The 27,452-nt window shown below is 39.0% G+C and overlaps 1 protein-coding gene across 1 annotated transcript in view; it reads right to left on the bottom strand.

Annotated features, from left to right (window-relative positions):
• LOC106909278 (protocadherin-16-like) overlaps window positions 1-26,936 on the bottom strand; it is a 96,806-nt gene extending 69,870 nt beyond the window's left edge. Inside the window, exons 1-2 of the mRNA XM_088012109.1 lie at window positions 26,338-26,936; window positions 16,173-17,993 (exon numbers count right to left, since the gene is read on the bottom strand). Of these exons, the coding sequence (XP_087868235.1) occupies window positions 16,173-17,972 (1,800 nt within the window). The 5' untranslated portion in view covers window positions 17,973-17,993; window positions 26,338-26,936. The remainder of the gene's footprint in view (window positions 1-16,172; window positions 17,994-26,337) is intronic.
• Between the last annotated feature and the right edge of the window lie 516 nt (window positions 26,937-27,452).

Below are 27,452 nucleotides of genomic sequence, written 5' to 3'. Positions count from 1 at the left end.
AAATCCGTGGTGCATAGAAACTGAATGCTGCTTCTCCTCGTTTGGTTCTGGTTCTGGGGATGCAGAGCAGACCAGAACCAGAAGATCTGAGGGGTCTAGATGGTTGGTACAGCAATAACAGATCTTTAATGTATTGTGGTGCTAAACCGTTCAGTGATTTATAAACTAACAACAGTATTTTAAAGTCTATTCTTTGAGCTACAGGGAGCCAGTGTAGGGACTTTAGAACTGGTGTTATGTGCTCTATCTTCCTGGTTCTAGTGAGAACGCGAGCAGCAGCGTTCTGGATCAGCTGCAGCTGTTTGATTGATTTATTAGTCAGACCTGTGAAGACGCTGTTGCAGTAATCAATACGGCTAAAGATAAACGCATGGATGAGTTTCTCTAGATCCTGCTGAGACATTAGTCCTCTAATCCTGGAGATGTTCTTCAGGTGATAGAAGGCCGACTTTGTGACTGTCTTTATGTGGCTCTGAAGGTTCAAGTCAGAGTCCATCACTACTCCCAGGTTTCGGGCCTGATCCCTGGTTTTCAGTTGTAATAACTGAAGCTGAGCATTGATTCTAGTTCGTTCCTCTTTAGGTCCAAAGATATATATTGAACATGCATGTAAAACATATGTATTACATGCATGCAGATTTACTTCCAGCTTGTACAATTACGTACTATACTTTGCGTTACTTGAAGTAACTTGGTGTTGCTTCAGATAACATTACAGTGATATGATGACAGTACAAACTAGCCATTCTTTAGATAACACAACACCCTACAGAGAATTAATAAAGTGCCAGAAACATCAGTTCAATGGACATAAAATCTTCTTTGAGCTCAAACCCTCCCCCACCTATTGCTTCACACAGTTGGTGAGCCACATTTTGGTGCTGTGTTATTAAATTACATCATTCTAACTTAAAGTATTACTGTAAAAATAAAACAATTTCTCCTCCAGTGTTTAAGCTTCAGATAATTTTGTTTTTCTCCTGTTGGTCTGTATGTATCTGCTGTGACCGAAGCTTTGTCTGTTGTGTGTCCAGGCCAAAAATCTTTTCAGCTTGTGTGTTTTGGCCTCATCTTGATGCACCCTTTTCCTGCTGCACAAACTCTTGCCAAATCCTGCAGCTTTGTTTCACCTTCCCAGACTGAGAACAGAACACTCTGACACAGACCATTGCTGTTCGTCTCTCTCACTCCCTTCAAACATAAAACTTATTTATGTTTTTTCAATTTCTCATCTATCATATAAATTATTTGCATGTCAGATCAACTGAAAACCTGAAAAACCTCTGAAAGGTAAACTAAGAAAGGACTGGAAAAATATGATTTTTTTTTTTCTAACATGCAGACAGTTTCCATCAGTGTAGAACCTGTAGAACCTAACATGTTAGACATCTAAAACCAGTGTCTTGTACACCCTTAAGCCCTGTCACCTTCTGTCATGTTATAACCACAAACTTTTATTTAACTTAGATTATATGTGAAAGACACAAAGTAGTGGATAATCGTAAAAGTTGTGGATTTGATTTGCATTCACCCGATCCTGTTCTGAGGCACTGACAGAACATAAATACCCTCAACACATCTCCATCATGAAATATGGAAGTGGCAGCATCATAATATGGGGACTCTTTTGTTTAACGGTGGGGAGAAGGGAGGAAGGGAGTTAATCAGAGCTGATGAGAAGAGAAATGTACCTAAAGGCATGGGAATCCTGAAACAAAAATTGTCGAAGGACTCAAAGCGGACATTCACCAGACATCCACACAAAAGTCAGTTTATATGGCCATGAAGACAGTCGTTCAGTAAACTGCTTGGTGGGAAACGGTGTTCACATTGAGCTGTTTTATATGAGACACTGAGCTGATAGGGTTAAGAGTTAGCACAACCAGTCACACCACTTGCTAGTGCTGCACACTAGATTATCAAACTTGCTAGGAACCATTTGGATTGTGGGAAATGAAGGAATATGTCATGAGAAATGTAGGCAGTCAGTAGGCTAGACTATGAAAACTCAGCCATCTGCAGACATTGTGCACAGAATACGCAAAGTAGGCCCGACAATCAGGAACCTGTACCGTCAACGTCTACACGTAAATTCGATTGAGAATCTGTTGCATCATTTGAAAACTGACGCTATTCCTGCAATCTGACAGAGTTTGAACTATTTTGGCAAAAGTCATTCCGCAGACATGCAAAAGTAGTAGAGACACTCCCAAAAAGATTTGCAAATGCACACCACACTTAATTGTTTCATTTTCCTTCCACTGCACAAATATGCGCTATGCTGTGTTGGACGATTAAAATACATCTAAGTTTATGGTTATGACATGACAAATGACTTCACATTGTTGTTTGGCCTGACATAAACCATTTGTGTCTGCTTCCCCACATGGCCAAACTGTGGCAGATAAAGTCAGAATGATAAGCGACAGTCTGGCTGCTTTTTGCGCCAGGAGACCGTATGATAGGTGTGGGATAAGGATGTTTCTTCTAGGAAGTGTTTTTCAGACTGATAGTTCCTCCCTTGCAAAAAGAAAAACAGGACAAATTGAATCTAATCATGCTGGCACTTCATTAAGGCAACCCCTATCTATTATCAGAAACCAGGGCGCTGGAAGCAAGAGGGTGAACAGAAAAAAGTAGGGACAGACATGTCTAAGCAAAGCTTGGGGCTTAGATCGAGGCGGTCCACATGAACTTTCGCTCATTTGTGTCCATTGTGACGGATGCAAGGGCCCAACCACAATCCACATGTGAAGATTGGAGGCTTATGAGGGTGAACATGCTGACATATTCAATCCTCTGCAACTCTCATATCCTCTTGAAATAAAACTCTCAGCAGATATACAATATACATTCATCCGATAGCTAAGTTTATACTCCGTGTTTACAGACCAGGATAAATGTAACCCTTCCAGTCAGCGGATCCTGATGTTTCCTTCCCCAAACAAACATCCCAGGTTTGGCTACACACTCTCCGGGCTTCTAAACGTATGTTGATAATGTCATGTGAAAGCCGAGACAACAACACGGCTCAAAAATTAAAAAGGGATGAACCCTGAAAAATGGGACAGCTTAACTCTAAACAGACCGCAACGTTTGGAAAAACTAGAAGTCAAAGAACTATGTTTGCACAAAGCTCAGCCTCCCAGGTTTAATAAATTGCCTTTCCTCAGGAAATATAGAAGCTGTCCTGTATAGAAGCTCCAGTGCAACCACAATGGTGAACCAATTAATTTGGGATAATGATTAGCTCATGAAATCGATGGGGTCTCTTTTTAGGCTACTTTCTACTCTCCCCCAGTTTTTTCAATATTGCCATGGTAACAAACCACCACTACAGCTTCATAAACACACCATTTTTTGTACTCACACTGCATGAGGTAAATCGCCTACAATTTCCTCACAGCATCTGCTTGGTTTCTCACTCTTCCTTCTTCTACATCTCACATTTGCTTCTGTCATTTTGGACCCTCATTTAGCCTTATTTTCTGCCCCTTATTTAATGTGCATCTTTTTTTTTCTTCTTCAGTTTTGCCCAATTAAACATCACCCAACTCAAGCTGTGCGTTTTCTAAAATGGAGCCGATGGGAAGAAAAATCAAAAAGAGTTTTTTTTTAATTAGACTATTTAAAAGTATGATCAAAATCTTGTATAATTCACGTAGTTTCATGTGTGAAACAGTAAGACTAAAATTTTAACTGGTGGGGAAAAAAAATCAAAGCGAAAAAAAGTTTTCCTGCAGAGTGTCTGATATTGGCCCAGTCCTTTACCAGTAACGGAGCCCTTCCCCCACTCCTCAGCAAAAACATTCAGCATACGTCTCTGTATGTGTGTCAGCATGATGAATAAAGAGCGGAACCAGGGCATAGGGTGACTTCACACTTAAACAGCCTATTTACGAGTAATTCACAGAACTGCGGGAGATGGGAGGCCCGGTGGAGTTTCCCAAATAAAATTCCTTTTTTACAAATACGTAATCGGAGTAAAGGAAGGCTACAGAAAACTTTGAGTGAGTCAACACAGGACTTGTATGATCTTAAATATGGCTTCCGAAAAGCAAAATGTATTCTTTTAATTCTTTCATTATTGCGAAGACGATCATCAGTTTAAAAGAAACATGACACTGGAATCAAATTAAATAGATACCAGAAAACCTGCAAATCAGACAGTACGCTTGAGGTTAAAACATCCCAGGAAGGGAATTGGCCATAAATAAAAAATGGTGCTGCAGCAGTGTTGACAGGAACGTTGACAGAGGAAGAGTGCGGCTTTGAACTGGCTGAAAACCAAATCTAGAACACTCCAATTTTCTTTTTCTCTGTTCGACTATGACTTTCTTTTAAATAACTACTTTGTACAGCTTCATTGTTGCAACACAATGCATTTCCATAACCTCACCTAACACTATGCAAAGCTCTACGTCTGAAAGGATTTGCCCATATAAAAGTAGATTCAAATTTTTTGTTACTTTTGGCATATGGATGTGTGGAAACATGGAGTTAATACAATTCAATTTTAAGCAGAGACCCAATAAGGGGTTTCATCAAAAATATCCAACACAAGTAGTTAAAGGAGTTAAAGTTGATTTGTTTCACCAATTCAGTTCAAGTAGTGAAGCTCAAAAATAATATAGATCCATTACACATATTCTTGTGTCGTATTCACAAGAATATGACACAAGATGAATAAAAAGAAATATTTTAAATTCATAAACATAATGTTATGGCCATGACCTACAGAATCATAGGGAAGACTGCTGACTTGATAGATTTTTTTAGAAGACAGTACTTGATACCTTCTATAATGAGGCTAAGTTGCAAAAAAGCACACATTGTCAGTAAAGATGGCCATTCCAAAGGGGCTATATCTGACCTTATTAAAATAAAGTTGTGTGGTAGGAAAACTCTCATTTCGAAATTGTGCAATAATGCACAATTTTACATTATTGAGTACTCATACTGTCTCAGCAAGGAAGCAAATGGATGACGCATATACGGTAAAGGAGATCTACAAGGGCGCCCTCACTTTGAAAGCGTGCCTCAGAAGCCAATCAGCAGGCAGGATACAGTCTTGTGATTTACCACATTCGAAAAACTTTCTGAGTTGAATTAGTGGCATAAATTAACTTTTCAATGAAATCATAATTCTTTAGACGTTGAGGTCATTTAGCAATCAAGAGTCTCCAATTGGCTATACAGAAGATTCTTTTTGCTCCACAGAAAACTTAGCAAATTGCTGAGAGAAACTGTCTTAAAGTGGACTTCAAATATATCTTAAATCAAAACTTTGGTCATTATATTGATTAAACAGGCATTATAAATCTTGCAAAATCTTTGATGAAACAGTTGGACTGCACAGTGTGGCAGTGATTAGCACTCATGCCTCACAGCACGAATGTACTCACTTCCTTTGTGTGTGGTTAGAGTGTTTTGCCCATAAATCATGTGGTTCTCTGGTTTCTTCCTTCTGTACCAAGCCATGCATATTATATAAAATAAAAGATTCCAATTTGTCCCAAGGTATGAGCATCTGCTTGAACGCCTCTGCTGGCCCTTTGATTGAACTAACCATGTCATGGATTCAGCCTCTCTCCCATTGACCACAGACCATTTCCCTCAATGAGCTTTACCTAAGATAAAGTATGGATGTGCATAGAAGATGAATAATTCAATGGATGAATGAAAGAAACAGTGTGCTTCTAGTTTTAAAAGGTGTTTTCCATTTGAGCTTTGAAGTCAAACTTTTTGAATTCCAAGAGAGAAAAGTCTACTGGCGCGCCCCTTAATGTAGTCTGATTAATTCTGTGGTACATGTAGTGTGGTCCAAAATGTATTGCTGAACATGCTACTAAATTCAGATGATGTTACTTTGCTAACAGTAGTTGCCTTAGAGTTTTAAATGTTTTTAAAGAAGCAGTAAGATATATATGCTTATGTAGTAGTTTTTGTCAAATAAACAAAACCTTGTTGTTGGCATGCACGTTCTGGTAGTTATTCATAATAATTTTGGCACCAATGCGAAAATTTTAATTATTCCTACTCATAATTAAAAGCTAAGAATAAATCCCAAGCTGTTCCTTAAGTTAAATCTTTCTACTTAACTTTAGGAAGCCAACCACAGATCTGTGCTGGTTTAAAAATCCAATATAATTTGCACATGTTCACCCTACAGCCCTAATTAGTGATATAAAAGAAAATCAATATTGGAAAAAAAGAATTTGCTTACAGAATAATTCTCAAGTGGTGTTTCTCATTTGAGCTCAGAAGAGACATTATTAGGGAGGTTACCTGTTTGTAAGGACAAGACAATCCGATCAGATCAGCTCACGTTTAAATGGGAGACAATACAATAATCTGTGGAAACTTCATGTGGAGATTTGAGGCTCGAGAGTTCGCAACAGGATCTGATGAAAGTTATCATGTATAATTTAGGTTTGAATGGAGACAGCGTCTCAAACCAGATGTCTGGATGCTTTCATTCCTGGGAATGATGCATTGGCTTTCTGAAGACATCAGCAACTTCTTGTGCACTAGTTTTTCTCCTGTTCATTGAGTTGCATATTGAGGATACTTTTAAAATGTCACAGCTGACTGTACACAGTGTATCTGGATGCCAAACTATTAAGAACCTTGTTTATGCATCCTTTGAGGGTGATAGGCTTTGCGCGAAAGCCTAGAAGCAAGCTTACGTACGCCGTGCTTAGGGGACTTACAGCTAACAGTAACATTTCAGGTCACATTTATTGTGCTGCATTGCAGCACTGGTAGTCATTGCCCCTGCTAGGGATGACTGGGTGGGCACATTTTAGTCCTCAGCCTGAGTTTTGATGAAAGGTTGATGCAGAACAGTAATCGGCATGACTTCAATTTGGTAATCACAGCTAAGATCTATTCCTGAATCTCTGAGATGCTTAGCATTCCACAAAAAAAAAAAAAAACTGTAAGACAGGTTTGAGGTAGGATAGATAGGGCACTGCTGAAGGAATTTGTGCCACTTTGTTGAACAACTAGATGTGAATAAAAACACAACCTTACCTGGTTGTCTGTCCCAAATCACAGATCTTAAATTCAGCATGCCAGCTCAAGTTAATTACGCCAGGAAGTCCCATATCGCACTTTGCTCTGCACACTAAGCTTTACACAGCAATATAAACATGTGCTTCGCTTTTCAACACACGAGTCAAAAGAAGCAGTGACATAAATCCAGCAACACCAGACCAAATTAACCTTATTGATGAGGTAGACAACCCTGTGGTAATTAGTTCCCCTGCTAAATCTTTAAATCACCTCTGAGCACTCAGAGGAAATTACTACTAAGCCAAACGGTTGTCTTTTTATTACAACTAATCATCAATGTGGAAGGTTTATTATAGGAGAAAAATGTCTGATGATTACTTCAAACTGATTTCCCCTCCACCTTTTAAATGTATGGCTGGATTATTTTAGCTTTTGGCATGTGAGATTAAAAAGGAAGTACATGGTACATGAGCACACACAAAATGGGAATCTGGTTAAAACAGTCTTCAGTCCATTTTTGCTTGAGGCCAATAGAGACAGCAGAGGCGAACCACAATGTAAAAGTAGAGGTTCTCTTCAGACAGTTCTCCCCATCTGTGTGGAGTATCATTCTCTCCCACATGCTTTGCTTTACAAGGCTTGGATAAACGAACACGGTAGAACCGGGCCAGGTAAAAGAACCAGGAAATGTTTTACTTAGGATTGTTTTCCATTTCTCTTGTGTTCACTGGGATTTTCATTTGGTTTGGGGAATTTCAAACCAAAATGGGCAATTTTACAAGGAATGTTTAAATTAATAGCTGCTCTAGTAATATAACTCAAACTGTGGCTTGTAGGGTCAAAACATCAAAAGTCGTTGGCTATAAAAGGTGTAACAAAGTTGAGATGATATGTAATCCGTAGTCCTATTTTGGTTCAATACAAACAAAAACTGCATATATTTTATAGCTCTGGTCCCTAAGCTCACACAGAAACTGAGGCATGTTGTTAATATTAATCATCCGCAAAATGCCCTTTGTTGCCAGAATAATGTTGATTCCCACATAATTTGACCCAACATGCCAATTCAATATCCATTCCTACTTGCTTGGCAACTAAGTTTTTGAAAGATTTCAATGTTCAGTTTTCCTCCCGGGATAATTAGATCTGGTTGTAAACCAAAGCTGGCCTTTTTTGAGAGCACAAAAATGCTCAGTAACTCTATGCTCCAACACATGAATGAGTTTGTTAGGCTGAGAAACATTTTTCTAAATCATTATGGAGCAACCGGGGGTGTTGAGGTTGCTGGCATTTGAAACCGATGCATTCTTTGAAAAAGTCGTTCAGGATATGGAGACATTTGCTCAGTGGTTAAGATATTTTAAGGTTGTGTAATGTAAGACTGTTTTTTTCCCCTCTAGGAAGATGCAAATTTGCCATGAATGGAAGATTCAACACGCTGGCAACTCCAGATACAGTATTATAAAACGCCTCACCCTGTTTTGTGTGATCTAGTTTAGGTGGTTACTGATTTTTGTTACCTGGCAAGCTGTCACTCCGCATCTGCTTTCCAGTCTGGCGGCTTCTGACGGACAGCAGGGGCTTGGATGGATGATTTAGCGCAGATTTGCTTTTGAACAGAGAATATCATGAGCAGATGATGCTTCCTGATGCCCGGCTTGTTTGGTGGTGCCAAGTGCCTTGCACATGTGCTGTAGTACCGAGGGGGTGGTGAGAACAGAAGGCCTGGCAGCCGTCATCACAGCCAGTCTCAAGGTCTAACCCCCTCTCCATTAATTTGTCTCAAAGAAGGAGGCAAAGTGAATAATTGCCCCTTTTAAAAAGGTCAAACAAAGAAGCTCCTCTCATTTCTGAATGCAACACAGTGAAAACACATGCACCTGTTTTACTCTAATGGCTACCTTTATTCTTGTGGAGGCAAAACCCAAATTGCAGTGAGACCCACAAGTCAGCCTACTTGGTTCACTCAGAGGAGGACCGAGCATCCACAGGCAGACAGATGTGCTACTATCACCTGCCCTCATCCTGATGTCACCAGACCACAGGGACAACAGGAAGAAGCAAAGAGGCGTAACAGGATCACAGCGGAGACACAACAATGTGGGAAAAGGAAATTGGAAGAGATAAGAAACCTGGTGAAGCAGACAAGGCAAGGAGTGACAACCAGACAATGAGACAGGACACCTCAGCGTCAGAAGATATATGTTACAACTGGGATCAACAACTGGATCCCGCAGCTGGGCCAGAGCTTTGTCACTGCTGCCAGAATCAGACTCCCCAGTGGACTGTCAAGTGTTTCCACTCATTTTCTCAGACTCTTTTCTTTCAAAACACCAACACTCTTTCAGATAAAACTAGTAGTCATACTAGGAGGTCTGCTTCACCTGCAGGAGGCAACTTGGGAAACAGACTGTACTGTTTCCCAAGTACAGTATAGTACAGTACATATATATATATATATATATATATATATATATATATATATATATATATATATATATATATATATATATATATATAACTTCTACTTTTTTTTCCTACCAGCTTTAAGCAGGAAATCTTTCCAGCTGATTTTTATCTTCCAGAACATTCACTTTAATGGCAATACCACATGTGGCTGATCATAGCCTCTGCACTTGAATGCTGAGTTTTCACAGTGACATGCAACAACTGACAAATTCACACAGTATGTTTTGTATTTATATGCAAAGTGAACAGAATGCACTAGATTTGACCTTTCAGATACGCCGAACTGTGTTCACCAAGGTCCTTCAAGAGGCACTTGCTGGAATCTTATCTAAAACAATTTTTTATCCCCATGTTGATGACATCCTGAATCTTCAAAATAAGATGCTAGATCTCTAAATATACAAAGACGCCATATTGGATTATGAAACTCTGAGATTTATTTGTAAACTCATACTTTTGCACTTGGAAGTCAGACTTCAAGGGGTGTCCTTCCTGGTAGAGGTGGGGGAATTGATTGAAAATATTGTTACTAAATTGGTATCAGTATTGGATCAATAGTAGCATGATAAGATCAATGCACCAGCTTTAGATTCCCTCTTAAATGTTATTTTATTTTTATGTTGTTTTTCAACTTTACCTCAATTTGACTCAAATGGAAATTTGATTTACACTTTATTTAGAAAATAAAATGCACACTGATTAGCTTAGATATTCTATTGTCTATGTGTATTATGTTAATATGTTACTAAAGTATTTTGTAGACACCTAGAAACTTGGTCCAAATTCTATCATAGGGTTTTATAAAATAATCCAAATGAAAAACCATAAAAACAGCTAAAGGGTTGATGATATATCAAATTTAATTAAAAAGCATCAGCATCGGTATCAGTATTGGCATCACTAGCCTTGATTTATTTATATTGGATTGATACTGCCATGTGCAGTATGGCGCACCTCTACTTCCTGGAACCTTAAAAATACCAACTTCAGTATAAAATTAGAATCTGCCATAAAATTACCATCATATCATAAAACTGCAGTTATAGAGATGCATACCATTCTGGCCTTAAAAAACATCTTTCAGCTCATTCAGACTGTTTGATCTTATTAAATCCCATTTTCTACTATCTTCTGAATTTAGTAATTGGTGTTAATGTTTTCCTCAAAACCTTCCCCACAACTCTTTCCAAGCTATTGCTGTGAGACTGATAGTGAATTCACAGATGTCTAAACAGAAAAAAACTGGCCTAAACACCCCACCTTATGTTCAGACGTATATGACTGTTTATGTTCACATGACTGCCCCAGCTCAACTCAGGACTAAGTGTTCACGGAAGTATTACATTCACCAACACATAAAGTAGCACATCCAGTTTCCTGCAATTTTGGCATTCCTGGAAAATACTGCTATCCCACAGAGCCACAGCGAAGCTTGGTTGTTATGAGGAGGAAAAAGAAACAGAGGTAAAACCAAATGCAGAGTCAGCTATGCTTCGAGCTAAACCAGTCTCTCAGTCAGACAGGCATGTCTAGCATTAAAACTGACAAGTGAACATTTCATTTGACACACACAATGGCCAGAAAATTTTCTGGTGAGAAATGATTGCATGTTTTGTGTACCAAAATACAACTCTGAAATTGGCATTTTCCTCACATCTCCATAATTAGCTTTTCTTATTTTCAGAAAGCTATGGTCTTGGAACATCTTTATTGTAAAATGGAGTTTTACAATAACTTTTGTTCATGCGGCATGTCCTTTTTTTATAGTCAGACAGGTTTCCTTTCTGCTAAAAAAAACAAAATGTGTCCTCCATTTTTGCAGTCCTTTTGCAGAAATCTAATTTGGATAAAGGTCATAATAAACAGTGTTTATGCACAATCCTTATAAGGCTCGGCAAAACTGAAATTAAACAGTGAGAGAGGAGAAACTGCTCAGAGCCCAAATTAAAAAAATGAGGTAATTGTCTAAATAAGCAAAAGGACAAAGAAACTAATTTATGTTTCTAAAGGGCAACTCCATTGCTAAACCTAATTTCTTATCAGGTAACTGTTTAAATTCCACTTTAGTTTTCAATCTAAATTAATGAGTCTATTAACAACAGCACACAAAAAGCAAAGAACATTTATAAATTAAATTTCAATGCATCTGTGCAGACTTTTTGAAAGACTATTGAGGAAGGATAAACAAAAGCTGCTTCTGTGATTAAATTGTGCATGCCTCACCTTTGTACTGATTGTAGCACAACAAGGATAATGATTTTTATTTCAATTAACGTAATCCACCTTTTTTTTTTTTTTACTAGCCAACACTGGTGTGAGGAAATGGTTTTTAAGGATTGAAATTAGCCTCATACGCTTTTGACTGGTGGTTGCCAGCAGGTGGCCAGTGTAGTAAAAAGAGTGGAGAAACCATGAGGGGCTGGTGTGAAAGAAAAGACATTCATTCAATCAGTCATACTTTTTTTCTACACAGCAATTATGAGTAGTCTTTTTCCTCCGTAGACCGGCTGCTTTTATGTTGGTAGGAATGGAGAAGTGATTTAGAGTGCCACTTCACTGAGGTACCTCTTTCAACTAGGCTCCCTTTAAAGAATTCAGCGCAGAATAATGAATATGTCTGAGGGTTGCTGTTTGAATGCTGGGAAAGACTTAGCTGTAACACTTTTCTAAAATAAAAACTAGAAGGATCACAGTTTTTCATCCCAAAAAACATTAAAAAGTCATAGCCAAAGCAAACAATCCGAAAAAGGGGGAAAAAAAACCCTGACAGTCTCAAAACACAATTGATACCTTTAAGAGAACAGGGATTTTTAATAAAAGCACAGAGAAAGAATAGACTTTTAAGCATCATTCTGAGTCACAGCTTCAACAAAGGAAAGTTGTTTTCTCCAGTAACTACTGCAATCAGAGTTTGTCTCAAATTGCTGAGGGGGCAGCAGTAGCAGTGGTGAAAACAGATCCATTCTCTAATGAAAGTAGGAAAGGTGACATACAAAAAACTTATTATGGCCTATCATCACACCCCACTAATGGAAAATGAAAGGGGATCAGATAAGAATTTAAGAGGCAGACAGACCAGCAGACAGAAAAGGAAGCCCCCCTGCTCATGTCACCTCTGCCACTTCTGCAGGCGCTTGTCAGGGTTCATTTCCCCCACAGCTGCCAAGAGACCCCTCTCGCTTTTCTGCTGGAGCCAATGGACCCCCACAAAAAAAAAACAAAAAAAAAACATACAGAGGTACAATTCTTAGCAGGGACCCTCTATGTTAACTCAAAACTGCAATGATATTTGTAAATTATTCTCTGGTGAAACATTCTGATATAACCAACTGAAAAGATTTATTACTTAAACATATGATAGAACAGCACATAAAACAATAAATGACTAACTCCTTAAGCCAAGAAAACCTCACTTTACTCCACACTGTTTCCTATTGCAATGCACATACTGATTACATGGCATTTCAGAAGCAACGTTCAGATTATCTTTCTGTTTAAGAATGTTCTTCATAGTCAACTGAAAAGTACTGACAGGAAACAGATGAATGAAGTGGGCGCACCAATATAGTGCCCCTGATCCACCACAGGAGGTACTAATAAACCCCTAATCACTATGAAGTTGAAGGGGTAAAACAGGATTAGGAAATGAGCAAGACACAGAAACAAAGCAAAGAGTTCATCTACCGCAACAGGAGTGCAGAGAACGGGAGGAATACATGGTTAACCGTTGACTATCTGATTTCAGAAATATGTATAACACGTTTAGGATGCTTCATAACAACTTTGCTTCTCTTGAAAGCACTGAGTATAACTGAAAGGCCAGCTTGATGACTGTAACACAGCTCTGCTATCGGAAAAAATTCCCATCAGGGTAAATCTCGAACTCATTTTCTTAGGCACTGCTCAGGTGAATGGTGAAAGTTGTAAGCGACACCTCTTTGGTTCCATAGTCCCTGCTGCACGGTCTGTAAGCACACACGGCCTGGTATATCAGAAGATCGAACTGTGCGATGAAAAAACTAAAAGTGATTGATAGATTGGTTGATTATTTTAAAACTGAAATGAACCAAGTTATGTGATAGTGGTAATTCATTGTTCAACATGCCCCCCCAAAAATCTATAGACATAGATGAATTGCTTACCTGGTGATTAAGTTGTATATAACACAGTGTCAGATGCTTATTAAGGTGATGCTGAAATTTTAATTTAAATTTAAATTTTTAGATTTATGTGATGGGGTATTAAAAATGTCTCTCCCTCATTGTCACTGATAAAATTTTGTAATATTGGCTTTCATCCTACATTTATGGATTCAGAGGTGATGTTGCCAACATCTTGTCAAATGACCATGCAGTAATTACTGGTTCGTTTAATTAGTTTCCTAATGTCACGGAAATGATACACATATTTGTAATGCAGTGCACAACAAAGAATGTCTCCTCTTGATACACACATGCAATCTGCAGAGAACATAATCTAAATTGAGTAGCATAAAAATGAAATTTAGATTGAAATGGACAGAAGTAATTAATGCAGGATATAAGACTAAGAATACCACATTATGAGAATTGCATAAGCAGTTAGGTCCCTGTATATCATTGAATTTGTTGTGTAATAAGATCATTTGACCTCCACACTATTTGTAAAACTTGCAAAAGTAGGCAGAATCCAGATAGCAAAAAAGTAGACTTAAATTAGTAATGGCTCATAATGCATTTCAGTTTGTAGCTCAGTGTTTGTAAAATACGGTTTTCCATGTCATATTTGACTTACCCAAATATTTTCTACGCAGCCGATCTTCTCTATTGAATTACAAAATTGGCTGCTGCTAACTTATTTTCAGTTATCTCTGGACCTCCCTGATCTGATTATAAAATTATTTAAAAACCAAGTGATGTATAGTGGAACGTGACAGAAGAGCACAGGCGCAGAACTGTGGAGCCAGATTTCATTGGAATAATCATAAACTGCTGTGCTGGTGACCCACAGAGTAAAATAAATAGAGAAACTTCAAACCTCTGAATTAATGATCACAATGCCCTTATTGTAAAGGGTTTTTTTTTTTTTAACCAGAGCTGTGGATGGAAAGGGGACAGACACAGTGAATTTCCTCTACTGAGAAAAAAGGCAGTCATCTGATGTCTTGCTGTGATGTTTGGATGTAAAGCTGGCACCCTGAGTAAGAGCAGTCTGTTCTCACATGGTCCGCCAAATACACATGACTGCAACAACTAGGCATGCCAAAAAAAAGCCTAAAAGCAGTGCCTTTCAGTGTCTACCTCACATTTAGCCAACCAATTTTGCATGGTCTGGGAGCAGCAGTGAACATAGTGACCATGGCTCATGAACAAATTTTTAGTAGTTGGTTTGGTGAATTTTTTTTACAACCAGCTTCAGAACACCTCGGAAGTCTCATTGAGGTTTATAAATGAAGTCAAAAGAATCGGAACGATGCTACCTAAAAGGAAACAGACATTTCTGTGGCTTGTTTGGCTGTGAGAGAGTGAGAAAAAAGAACACTTTTTTTTTTAAAGCAGCAGGGCTAACCAAAGTACTTTATAGAAGAGCATGTGCTGTAAAAAAGCATACTCATGGTCAAAAGAAGATGTGAAAGTCAGTTCAAAAAAGCACACTCCCTAACAATTTGGACTTTGTTTTAAAATAACAGTAAAACCTTTTCTACACCCCCACAACACCATGAATATCTGCTTCACAGATAAAAAAAAAAACAAACTTTTTGCAAAATGTTTTTTATATGTTCTTACACTTCTTAAAGAAAAAAATAAAATATACAAGATCTGTAAACTACATATCAAAGTGTTGTAAAAGCTGGAAATTATATGATCCCCAAATGTCTGATTGGTGCAAAATTAACTTGTGTACCATTGCTCTTATAAAAAAATAAAAATAAAAAAAAATAAAAAATATATATATATATATATATATATATATATATATATATATATATATATATATATATATATATAAATACATATACACACACATAAATTACACATAAATTACTTCAGTGACATTAACGTCCAATGAACTTCTGTCCCATTGTAATATCTGCCTTTTTCCATTAAAATTGCCAGACATAGCTGAGAAAACAACATTTCCGAGGAAACAAAACTACAGCTGAATAGAGAGGTGTAATTTGTCTGAACTTTAATTAATCTTGTCGTCTGTGGCCATTTTTTTTTCACAAAGAGCAAGACTAATTAAGTTGCCTTTTAAAAGTGACATAACATATAATTCTTTAGATAAAGCCCCGAATTTGTCTCTGCCTGTGTATGTGAAAAACCCTTTTGTGTCCAAGCTGACAGGGTACTTTAAACTGCCCCTGTTACCCTGGAAACCTTTCGAGAGGTGAAAAAAAGGACAGCCAAAATGGAGATCATCTTGGCCTAAAATTGCAGGTAAATCCTCAATAAGACCATCCAATTTCAACAGCATTACCAATAAAAATAATTTGCCTCAGAGGAATGAAAGGTCACAATAAACTAACTGAAATATTGTCTGTTATTGATTCTATGAATTTACATTAGTTTTGTCTTTCCAGAAATCTTTCCTGCGACTTGAAGGCAGCACCTTTAGAACTTGGCCTATAACTGCAGGAGTTCTGATTAACATTAATCTCTCTACATACTTTAACAAAAATAAAAATCCAGAGAAAAAAGTCCTACCTGAAGAATGCAGGTCCCTGGAGCTGTGTTCTCCTTGATGGACACATTGTAGAAGTTTTTCTCAAAAACAGGCTCATTGTCATTTATATCCTGAAGTAAGATGTTAACCACTGATGTAGAAGAAAGGGGAGGTTTTCCTCCATCTGTGGCAACAACAGTTATACTGGGACTAGGGTTCTTTTCATAATCCAGCTGGGATAGAGTGGTAATAATGCCTGTGATGGAGTCTATACTAAACCAGCTGTAGTAGCCACTTGGATCTTGCAGGATGCTGTAGTTAATATCTCCATTTGGCCCCTGGTCTTTATCTCTTGCAGTAACCTGCAACACAAAGCTGCCTGGGAAGACCACTTCGGGGATCACTTGTCTGTACACCGGCTGATCAAAAAGAGGAGGGTTGTCATTGATGTCAGTCACCTGGATGACAAAGGAGGACTCCGCCCGTAGTGGGGGTGTGCCCGAGTCTGTTGCCATCACCCTCAGTTCATAGGTGTCCCTCTCCTCCCGGTCCAGAATCTGGTCCACACACACAAGGTATATGATGCTGTCTTTTGTTGTCAGGCCAAATTTTCCATCTCCTCCTTCTAACGACACATTCACATTGGCATACTCTCCGTAATCTGGGTCGGTGACTGAGATCCGGGCTACATACTGGCCTGGCTGTGCACCTTCGGAGATTCTAGGAGACCCATCCTCACTTAAAAAGATGATAGTCATGGTGGGCTGGTTGTCATTGTAGTCTCTGACATGAATGGTTACAAAGGCATTGGTCACTTCCGGATGGGTTGCATTGTCTTGAGCCTGGACCACGAGCTCATGGACTCTTCTCATCTCAAAGTCCAGCGGCTTGTTCAAAGTGATTATCCCGGAGCGAGTGTCCACGACAAAGTACCGGTCGGGGTCACTTTGCCTCCTGTTGATTTCATACAGCACCAACCCATTATCGCCCTCGTCAGCATCTGTTGCAAACACCTGGAGGATGTTGCTTCCAGGCTGTAGATTCTCAGATATGATCGCATGATAGCGGCTCTGGTTAAAAACAGGAGCGTTGTCATTTATATCTTGTACAATAATATCTAAAGTCATTTGGTCAGTTCTTTTGGGTGAACCGCCATCAAAGGCCTCTAAAGATAACGTGTAGGTTGATCTTTTCTCTCGGTCTAGAATGCCATTGACTACCAAGTCCAGGAAGAGAACCTCACTGCTTCCCCTCCTTGTCTCCAAGGTGAAGGCCTGGCCAACATTTCCATCCTTGATAAGATAACCCTGTGTTGTGAACTGTCCTTTATCACTGTCCACAGCTGGCTCGAGAGGAAATCTAGTGCCAATGGCTGTCTGCTCAGGAATTTTAAATGTCACTCTTTCTCGGGGAAACTTTGGAGCGTGGTCATTTATATCATTTACGTTGATAGTCACTTCAACAGTCACACCTGTCATGGTGACTGCAATGAAGCTGTATCTGTCTCTCAACTCCCGGTCCAGGACTTTGGCGGTTTTAATTATACCCGTGCTTTCATCTATGTCCAAATCGTTGCCCACTCCAGTGCCCTCATGGTCAGAGATGAAATACAAGGAAGCCGTGACACCAGGAGGAAGTCCAGCGCTGATATCACCCACAACTGTGCCAGCTGGTTGTTCCTCATCTAGCTGTAGCTCAAGGGTCCCACGGACAAAAGATGAATGGAGTGTTAAAAGCTCGAAGGCCACATACACAGTTAGCACTATCCTTCTGCTAAACCAACCCTCAGAGTGCAAAGGATCCATTTTAGACTTTCCAAAACCCTTGGCAGCTGTCTTCATCTTTGCTTCTTCGTTTTAAGCCTGAAAAAACACAAAAAGAGGGAAACCTGAGTCATATCGAAGTGTCACAACACCAGGAACCAAGAAAATATTTACTTAATATTTCTAAGGTATTTTAAGAAAAAACAGGAATGTCCTTAACACCTTCTCATATGTTTTTTGGCCGATTTCTCTACCATAATACAGAAAAGGTCTAGTATATAAAATTTTCCAACACGTCTTAGCTCAGCTAATAAGTCAGCACCTTGTTCCTTCTTTAAAACTCGTCTTTTCTGTGGAAGCAGCCAAAACCCAGACCACAGCATACCCCCTCAGAAAGGGAGTCTGGGGGTGTTTCATGCAAAGAAGGTGAGAAAATCACATTTGCCTGGACAACCTACACGTTTTCTGGAGGAGCATATTCACATGTGAAGCAGGGAGTGTGTGTTTCTGTTGCATTTACAGTGGATATGAGAAGTTTACACGCCACCTTTAATGTGACATGTGTCCTGCATTAAGTGAAAGAGCAATAAATCTGTTAGAAGGAAAATGTAATAAAAAGAGAAGCTGCAATAACCTGATTACATAAGTGCATACCCCTTAAACTAATAATTTGTTGAACCACATTTTGACTGAAGTCCAGCCTTCCATACTCCACCAGGCCTTCAATTATACAGAATCTAAACAACCATAAATAATATTTAGCTGCAAAAGTCAGCTAACCTTGACTTTCATTTCCATCCTTTAGCTAAAGCCACAGTTTGCAAAGAGGTTACAAAGAACCACCATAGGTACAAGGGCACAAAAAAAATATTTACCGTGGTACATTAAAGACAATCTTTCAATAGGTTGTCTTTACAGTACAGGTGTAAAATAACCCTGTATTATTTGGTAAATGTGTGTGCTGAACTGACAGGGCTGTACCCAATATTTTTTTGGTACAAATAATGCTGTGCCTCTGGATTTGACCCAAAACCTTCAGAAAGCCGAAGATGAAGAATGAGTTTATTGTTCAGCCTCACTGTGAGTGCAAGCATTTGACAAAACCCAACAAAATGACTTCGACAAAGGAAAACAGAGTACAGAACAAAATCCAATCGAAAATCAGTGTGGTCACCTGGAGACGGCTGTGGCAAAGAGATGTCCTCAATCTACTTTGGAAAACTTTTGCAGGACAGAGTGGGTAAATATTGCCAATTTAAGTTGCGAGATGCCGACTGACTCTTCTAAAAGAGAGGCAGGATGCTAAAATTGTCCTGGTTTTGTGTTCAGCTTTATTTTGGTATTTCATAAGCCATTTCTAACATTTCCTGAAAGCAACTTCAATTTCTTGCCTCCTCGCACAGCTCCACACAGTTTCACCTTATTTACTCTTGAGCGTAAATATTTCTCAGTTGGTCAGATCGTAGTGATTAAGGAAGATGTGAGTTGTGTGGGGGAAAGTGAGACAATAGAACATATAATGTCTATTTGTAGCAAAAAACCAGAAAGCAAAGCAGGAATAATCAGTATTGAAATGGATAAAGAACAGTGTAATCTATTAAGACCCTTTGATGTATGTTAAAAATATATATTTTTTGTCATTTAAAGTTAACCAGATTACTTAAAAATATAGGGTGTTTTCTTTTTGTTTGTTTTTGGGGTTTTTTTAACCTGTTTTTCTTGATTCACATTCCATATTATAACTAACCACCATTAAAATCAAGAAGATCATCATCTTACATCACCCTGTGTTCATACAAGCTTGTCTCTCTGTCATCTGCGTTTTAAAGTAAAGCTATTTATTTTTACTTGGCTGTCTCATGCCTGTGTTTGGGTCTTACTCTAGACCGTTACATAACAGATATTGAATCAGAGGTGGTTAAAAAAAGTATAACCTTAAGTATCCACAATTATGCAACCAAGTTGTTACAACGTATTCAGTACACATTTTCCCTCTAACAGATTTTTTTTATCGTTTGAATTGCACAGGATACATGTTCAGTTTAAAAGAAAAAAAAAACACTTTTTGCTACCTTAAACCGATTTTAAAAACAGATTTTCCATAGCAAAAAGCATCCACGAAGAATTTGGCATTGCACCCACTCCACCACAGACAATCTGTAACTGAGAATGGGAGACACTGTGAAGCTGTGTGGAAACAGTTCAACAAGATAGTCACCATCTGCTGAATAATCCTGAACCACTAAGTGTTTGGCACACAGAAAATTATCATGTCTTTTGAATCAAATGGAGAAACTGGCTTCCCAGTAGTGTGCGGTTTTGTCTAGATTGAAGTAATTCAAAACTACTTTCCTTGTTTTCAAAGAAAGTTCTACTTTAGCTTGGAGGAAACGTATAAAGATGAACGTAACACAGGATTGAATTTCTAAACAGCAAAATTTCTCAAGAGAGCTTTCCAAGACTCCCCCCAGTGGTTTAACAGACGCATACATGGAAACATTCACAACACATCTGCGTGTGCGTGCATGCGTGCGTGTGTGTGTGTGTGTTTATGAGTGTGAGTGTACCCACTAAATCCCTCCCATGTGTCTGTGAGCGCAGTGTGGTGATCTGTCTCAGCCACGGTAGTAGCGGTGTGTTTGAGTGACAGAGTAGTAGGCTACAGCAGAATTGAAGGGCTCCACGCAGTCTACCTCTTTCCCTTTTTCTGGCTCGACAGCATTATAATTGAGGTCCTCTGGATGTTGGCCATATGTACACAAGATTCCAGGCCTAATTTCAGTCTGCCATAATTCAAAGCCCACAACACAGAAAATGCTAACTTTTAATGTAGTAAATTCCATTTCATGTGAGCAGAGAGAAACCTATAGGGTCTTGTTTTAAAGTATGTAATTTGATAAAGTGTTGCGAGTGGCTGTCTGTAGTTAGCAACGAAACTAACTTTGATCCTAATGTCCTACATTAAGTTCAAATTCATATTTCTTTCAAGAAGACAATATAAACTCCACATAGCACAACCTTAAAAGTCAAGCACTAGAAATTCACCGTTACATTCCATCACTTGGATTGCCTTGCAAGTTCTCCTCTTGGCAAAAATATATAAGCACACATCCATGACAGCCTGAAAATCTTGACTCCGCGTGAACTTTGTAGTCTCAGTATTGATTTACTTTACAGCAACACTGGGGATGAACTTCAACATCCAAAGCACAAAAGGGAGCATTTTAAGGCCCACATCTTTGACCAAATGCCACGACTGAAATAATGCATTTTCTAGTTGAGCTCCAGCCGTGGACCTCTGCAGAGCAGTTCAGCCTAATGGATATAGCAGACACAGCTGGGTAAGACAATTGCACAATACCAAGTTTAGTAAAGTGTGTGGTTTAAAAAAAATATATAGAAAGAAAGGAAAACACATTTTTGTACTAATGCCAGTAAGTACACCAAGGGAGAAACAAACACTGGCGCACAAACATAACGGCGATATAAGTTTAGTTTCTGAAAAACAGAACTCCAAAGTTAGACTATTTTATTAATGTAATGGTGACAAGAGGCAGTTCTGTAAAATCAACTCTTTGTAAAAGTTCTCTCATTCAGAAAAACACAATATTCACAGATTATGTTTAGTAATTCCCACTTGAACTTATCTCCATGTATCAGAAACAGTAAACATGGATGAAGGTGCTCTGGTAGGCTAAGATTGATTAACCCAAATGCAAAGTGCTCTCCATCCATTTTCTTTACACCCTGGTCTGTGGGGTTGGGAGGATTGCTGGTGCCTATCTCCAGCTATTGTTCCAGGTGAGAGGTGGGGTACACCCTGGACAGGTTGCCAGTCTGTCACAGGGCAACACAGAGATAGAAAGGACACACAACCATGCACACACACATTCACACCTAGGGACAATTTGACTGTGGGAGGAAACTGGAGTACCTAGAGAAAACCCACACATGTGCAGGGAGAACATACAAACTCCATGCAGAAAGACCAGGGCTGGGAATTGAACCCAGAACCTCCTTGCTGCAAGGCAACAGTTCTACCAACTGCGCCACTGTGTAGCCCCGCAAAGTGCTGTGTGACACTAAAACTAAACCTTAACACCAGTCACAGTGAAACATGGTAGCATCAAGCTGTTAGGATGCTTTTCTGCAGGATGAACACAAGCTAAACACAAGGCAACCCTTCACGAAAACGGTTCTTGAGCCTACAAAAGACTTGAGACAGCACCATCCTGGAGGCAAGTGACCCTAATCAGACAGAAATATCTGCAATGGAATACTTTAGCTTGAAGCGTAATCATGTGTTAGATTGGCCCCATGAAAATGCAGACCTAAATCTATTTGAGAATTCGTGGCAATGTGGTAAAATCTGCCTGACCTCCAGCACATCACCACTTATTCGTGCTCTCTTTGTTCTTCCTCTTCTACCCACCTCACTGTTCCCTCCTTCCGCCTCAGCACCATGGGGAGCAGAACCTTTTCTCACTCTGCTCCCCAACTCAGGAATTATCTGCTTCCTGATATCCGCAATATTGACCCTTTTCTTACTTTTAAATCACAAGTAAAGTTGCATCTGTTCTAGTTGGCCTTTTCATTGTAATTTCTTGTTTGATTTTTTTTTTTTTTTTTCTTCAGCATCTGTTTTTATTTTTGGTTTATTCTTGCATTGTTTTGTCCTTGTAAAGTGTCATTGAAAGGAGCCAGCAAATATAATGCAATTGCCAATAAAAGGAGAGAAGAGTCAATGACATTTAAAATGAATTTTAATGTAATAATAAATTAAAATTAATTTTCATTGACTCCATTCTCCTCTGACAAAGATGAATGGGCAGAAATTGCAGCCTCTAGCTGTCCAAAGCTAGTAGAGAAAAGACTTGCAGCTGTAATTGCAGTGAAAGGCAGTGCTACAGATATTAACTCATGGTGATCTGAGTACAAATACATGCTATACTTGTTCTGATCACTGATTTTTAAAAACATGCACTATTTTCCTTCCACTGAATAGTTAAATTCCACTTTGTGTCGATCCATTACAAAATATTCTAATAAAATTCATTGAAGATGGTGGTTGTACTGTGACAAAATGTGGAAAAAGTCCAAAGCAATAATTACTTTTGCAAGGCACTGTACGTGTGTGAGATTGTTAGTAATAACTTTAGCAGTGGTCCCATTTTTCTTCCTAAATCCTTTAAACTAAGCCTGTCAACCAAACAATACCAAAGCTGTAGGTTTGAAACAAATATCTTTCTGAGCACTTCTTTAGATGAACTGAACTGAATGCTGAAAACATCAGGGCTGTGATTCATCTTCCTCTCTGTTATTCACACCTCATAATGGAAAATGTGTTCCATTTTGCTCAGAAAGCATATTCACCAAAATGTACCTGACTTCTCAGGTTTCTCTGAAGTATTATTTATGTCTTGCGCTGCTGTAAAACCAAACACGTCTCTGGTTAGGCATGTTTCACTAAAAACAAAAGCAAACTTCTGTCTCTCACCTGGAGCAAATACAGACACTGAGTGTGATATAACGACACACACACAAAAAAAACCTTATAGAATTTGGAAGTAGTGGAAACTGCTGCTGCACATGAAGCTAAAACAACTGTTTTGCAAAAGACCCAACTTCCAAGATATAACATTTGATCTAGTAATATGCATTTCAGGATTGTCTATACATAGTTGCAAACATACATATTTTTAATCTTGTGTTATGTCTGTAATTTACCAAGATCATTTCACTTACTCGGAGAAGAACAGCTTGAGGTCCAGCAGCATAAATCAAAATACAGCAGAATATTCCTCAAAAGCAAAGGGGCAGCTGACCTACTTTAATAAACACAACTAAATTTTTATTATCATCAGACTAAGAGGGACAACTATAGTGACAGACTTTGTAAAATGAGCATGTCAGAATTCCAGTTAACTCAAAGAAAACGTCTGTGGTTTCGAGACCATGCCAGCCAAGCGAGGCTCAGAGGAGCCATAATGGAAACCACAGACAGAACAGCAGATTGCCTGGACATGAGGATGACAGGCTTAGCACAAAGCAAACTAAAATGCTATGAATGTTGGCCAAACTAAGTGCTGCGTTTCTGTGCCTCGCATTAGTCTTTGAAACCCCGCTCCGTGTGCATGTAAAAGGAGCAGGAAAAGCCATCATGGGCCTCCACATGCATGTGTGCTCCCCTGGTCATAACAAACACTGTTTTGAAAAGGCACACTTTCTCTCCCCCGCCCCCCCCGGCCCTCTCTGAGCCCTTTAGCCCGAGTATATGAGGGTGCGTGACAAGAAGAATCATCTTCTTACCACATCAAGAGCAGCATGGGTCTGTTTTACTATTTGTTTAAAATGTTCTAGCTAAAATAATAATGATATATTTTAAAGTGAAACTGTTTGTCACTGCACTGGCAGCAGCACACAGTACCGCATCAGTAAAAACACATGTGCATTTAGTTAAAGTACCAGTGATGCAAGAAGACAACAGCTAAAACAAAAGGTCGCCGTATGTGAGAATACTTAAAGGGATAGTCCAGGGTTTTCTGAAGTGACATTCTGTTATAAACATCAGGATGTCTACCTGTAATAGATAACTCCCTTGGCATTTTCGTTTTGTCTGAATCCAGATTAGATGGCTCCAGGAGCTGAAGTTAAACACTTGTTAGAGAAGGGAAAGGACCAAAGTGGACGTCCACCATATTAAAACCAACCTGATCTCCAAACATCGCAGTGGTTTATGTGAACACTACTTTATGAAAAGTCATCAGATTTGAAATGAGTGGTTATTTACACAGGAAACTGAGGTCGGCCAAAGTGTTCCACAAATGACCCTCCTGTGTGAAACGAGTTCTTTCCACTCAAAGAAAATTAAGGCAATGTAAAAACAACAAAAAAAAAACTTAAACCACTATAATAATTTTCCTTCGTACATCACCTTACTTTTATATCATAGAGTTAGTCTGGCTGGAAAAAACATGTTTTCCACTATCAGCATGTGTTTCACACTGAAAAATCATTAGTGCTGCACAGCCTCTGACCTTTATATCCCATGAAACAATCACATCAGTGTAGGTAATTGCCCAAGCCTGTTGATGCTTAGCATTTGCATAAACTGTTTTGACTATTTCTTTTAGATTTTGTTCACAGGTGGCCTTTATTAACACCAAGCCAAACGGGGAAGGAAGTAGCAAGAGGAGAGGACGGATATGAAGCAAATAGTCTAGAGTCGGAAGTCGAACCCTGGACTGTTGTCTCAAGGAATAATAGTCTTTGTATAAGGTACTTCTGCTCTACTGCTGAGTTTATTGTTACCTATGCCATGACGGTTTTAAGAAGAAAGTTGTTTTAAGACAGAAAAAGTCTGGTAGGGTCTTGTCTCCTCCTGAGCTGTTAAACCCAACTCCAAGACCAACTATTTGGTTTAAATGAAGATGCCAAGAGAGTTTTGTTTTTTTCTTAATGACTTGCTTGTTATGTTTAAAAAAAAAAAACCAAGTTCACAATCCTGGACAATTTTTAAGTACTTTTTAGAATTCAAGTACTTTTAGGATTTAAAAAGTTTCTGGAGTGGAAAAGCTGGACATCTCCAGAGACTGAATATGGAACAGTCAGTTTTATGAAAAGCTGTGTTAAAACACTGACTTTATTCAAGCAGGCTCTTTTCTTTTCCAGTGTGATTTAAACCTAGTCTGCATGCAAACATCAGCATAAAGTTCTGGACTGAAGTTGGTGCTAAGGTTTTGTTATCTGTATGAACACGACTAAGCATATTTGTCGTGGCCAACTGCACCATAGCAACCCACGCAACCACAACTCGGGTGCGAGGTGATGGAACCCTGTGGAGGTTTAATAAATTTGTTAATTGAGGGAAAGGAAGAGCCCATTCACGGTTAATGAACATAAGTCTGCCGTCACAGTCATTGTGCCGTCATGTGGAACCGTTTGGTTTGGGCTCAACTGGCGCAGGAATGAGGCGTAAAAAGCGCTGCAGCGGCTGCAGCAGCTCCGAGGACAATAACTTCATGCTGCACAGTTCGAGAGGAATGTTTTCGTCTCTGGGGGGCTTTAATCACAAGCGACAAAAACGGGCTGTAAATCTCTCGCTCTCTCTCTCTCTCTCTCTCTCTCTTTTTTTTTTTTTCCTTTGGCCGCTCTTCAAAGTATGGGCTGTGTGCGGGACTTTTGTAATTTTTACAAAGAGTTAGAAGTGGGCAGTGCTTCTAAACAAAAATTTATTTTTTCAGAAAAATCTAGGAACTGTTATATCGAACTTTTTCAAGTTAAAAGGAATGTTTCAGCCACCTAAATGCTAAACAAAAGTTGACATAATTCTGTTTTGCTAAGTTTTCACAAAAGCATCGACAGCAATCTAATGACCATTCTCACATATTTAGACTGTACTGACAGTCACAATAAGAAGATCCTTACTGTGAATGATACTCACATTCATCTGTTCCTCTGTGCTGTTTTTCATGCAGAACTACAATATATCCACACTCTTATAAGTTCCCCGTTATGAAGCACAAAGTGAAAGTTGCATCCATCCCAGAAAAAAAAAAAAAAATAGTTGGGTCTCCTTCTTCAGTGAGTAGCCTGAGGAGATCTTCTCTGCAGAATTGGTTTCTTTCAAGAAATCCTTCTCAACCTCTTTCGGATTTCTTCACGGAAAGTGAAAATGCAAACTTGCGGCAAACTTTCCTCATCCAGGGGACGTTCTCAGCTCTGCGGCAGCCTCTGCCTGTCTGTCTGTACGGCTGCAGACACACTGCTGCGGCTGCTGCGCGCTAACTGAGACCAAGCGGTGTGGGGGCCGAGCAGTGGACGTCCGTCTCCAAAATCTGATTTATTCAACACGTGACGGGCTGCAACCTCCTGCTCTTCTCCTCTTCAGCGCTGCTGCTGCTGCTGCGGCCGTGATTGCTTTAAGGAGACACCGCAAGGAGGCAGTCCAGGTTTGTGCTGAACTCTGGTGCCACCAACCTATCCAAAAGAGAACTGTAAGTCACTTTATATGCAATTATTTCAAATACTAACCAGTAGAGTATCCCCACCCCCCATGCACTGTTGCGTCCAAATATATTAGAATATCATAGGATATTTGATATTCAAATCTTATGCAGTTCAAATCTTATGTATTTTCCCCTCATATTTGAAGTGTTTATTTTTGTTTATGTTGATACTTGTGGCTTACTTGAAATAATAAAACAATTATATGTGAGCAGGAGAGAGACATATGACTGAAATATTATTTGAAGGACATGTTATGACACTATCTGGCAGTTTTCCTGTAGTCTTTGACACCTTTCACAGAGAGGGTAATTCTCACAAGGCCATGGCAAACGAAGTTGGCTGTTCGCATACTTCTGTATCCAGGCATACCAAAGAAATGTTTAGTAGAAGGAGAAAATATGTTGCAAAAGGAGCCAGGTGCTACCTGGACAAAGACGAAACAGGGCTAGACTCTAACTTTGATCCAAAGTCCTCTTTTCAAATGATAGTAAATATTGAAATTCAATTTAAAATCAAAGCTCAATATCCAGTAATTAAATTACTGAAGGA

The sequence above is a fragment of the Poecilia mexicana genome, unplaced genomic scaffold (assembly GCF_051168715.1).
Source record: "Poecilia mexicana isolate PSO_F unplaced genomic scaffold, ASM5116871v1 scaffold_13, whole genome shotgun sequence".
NCBI classification, from domain to species: domain Eukaryota; kingdom Metazoa; phylum Chordata; class Actinopteri; order Cyprinodontiformes; family Poeciliidae; genus Poecilia; species Poecilia mexicana.
Note: the sequence above shows the minus strand (reverse complement) of the source record. Positions and strands in the feature narration are given on the sequence as shown.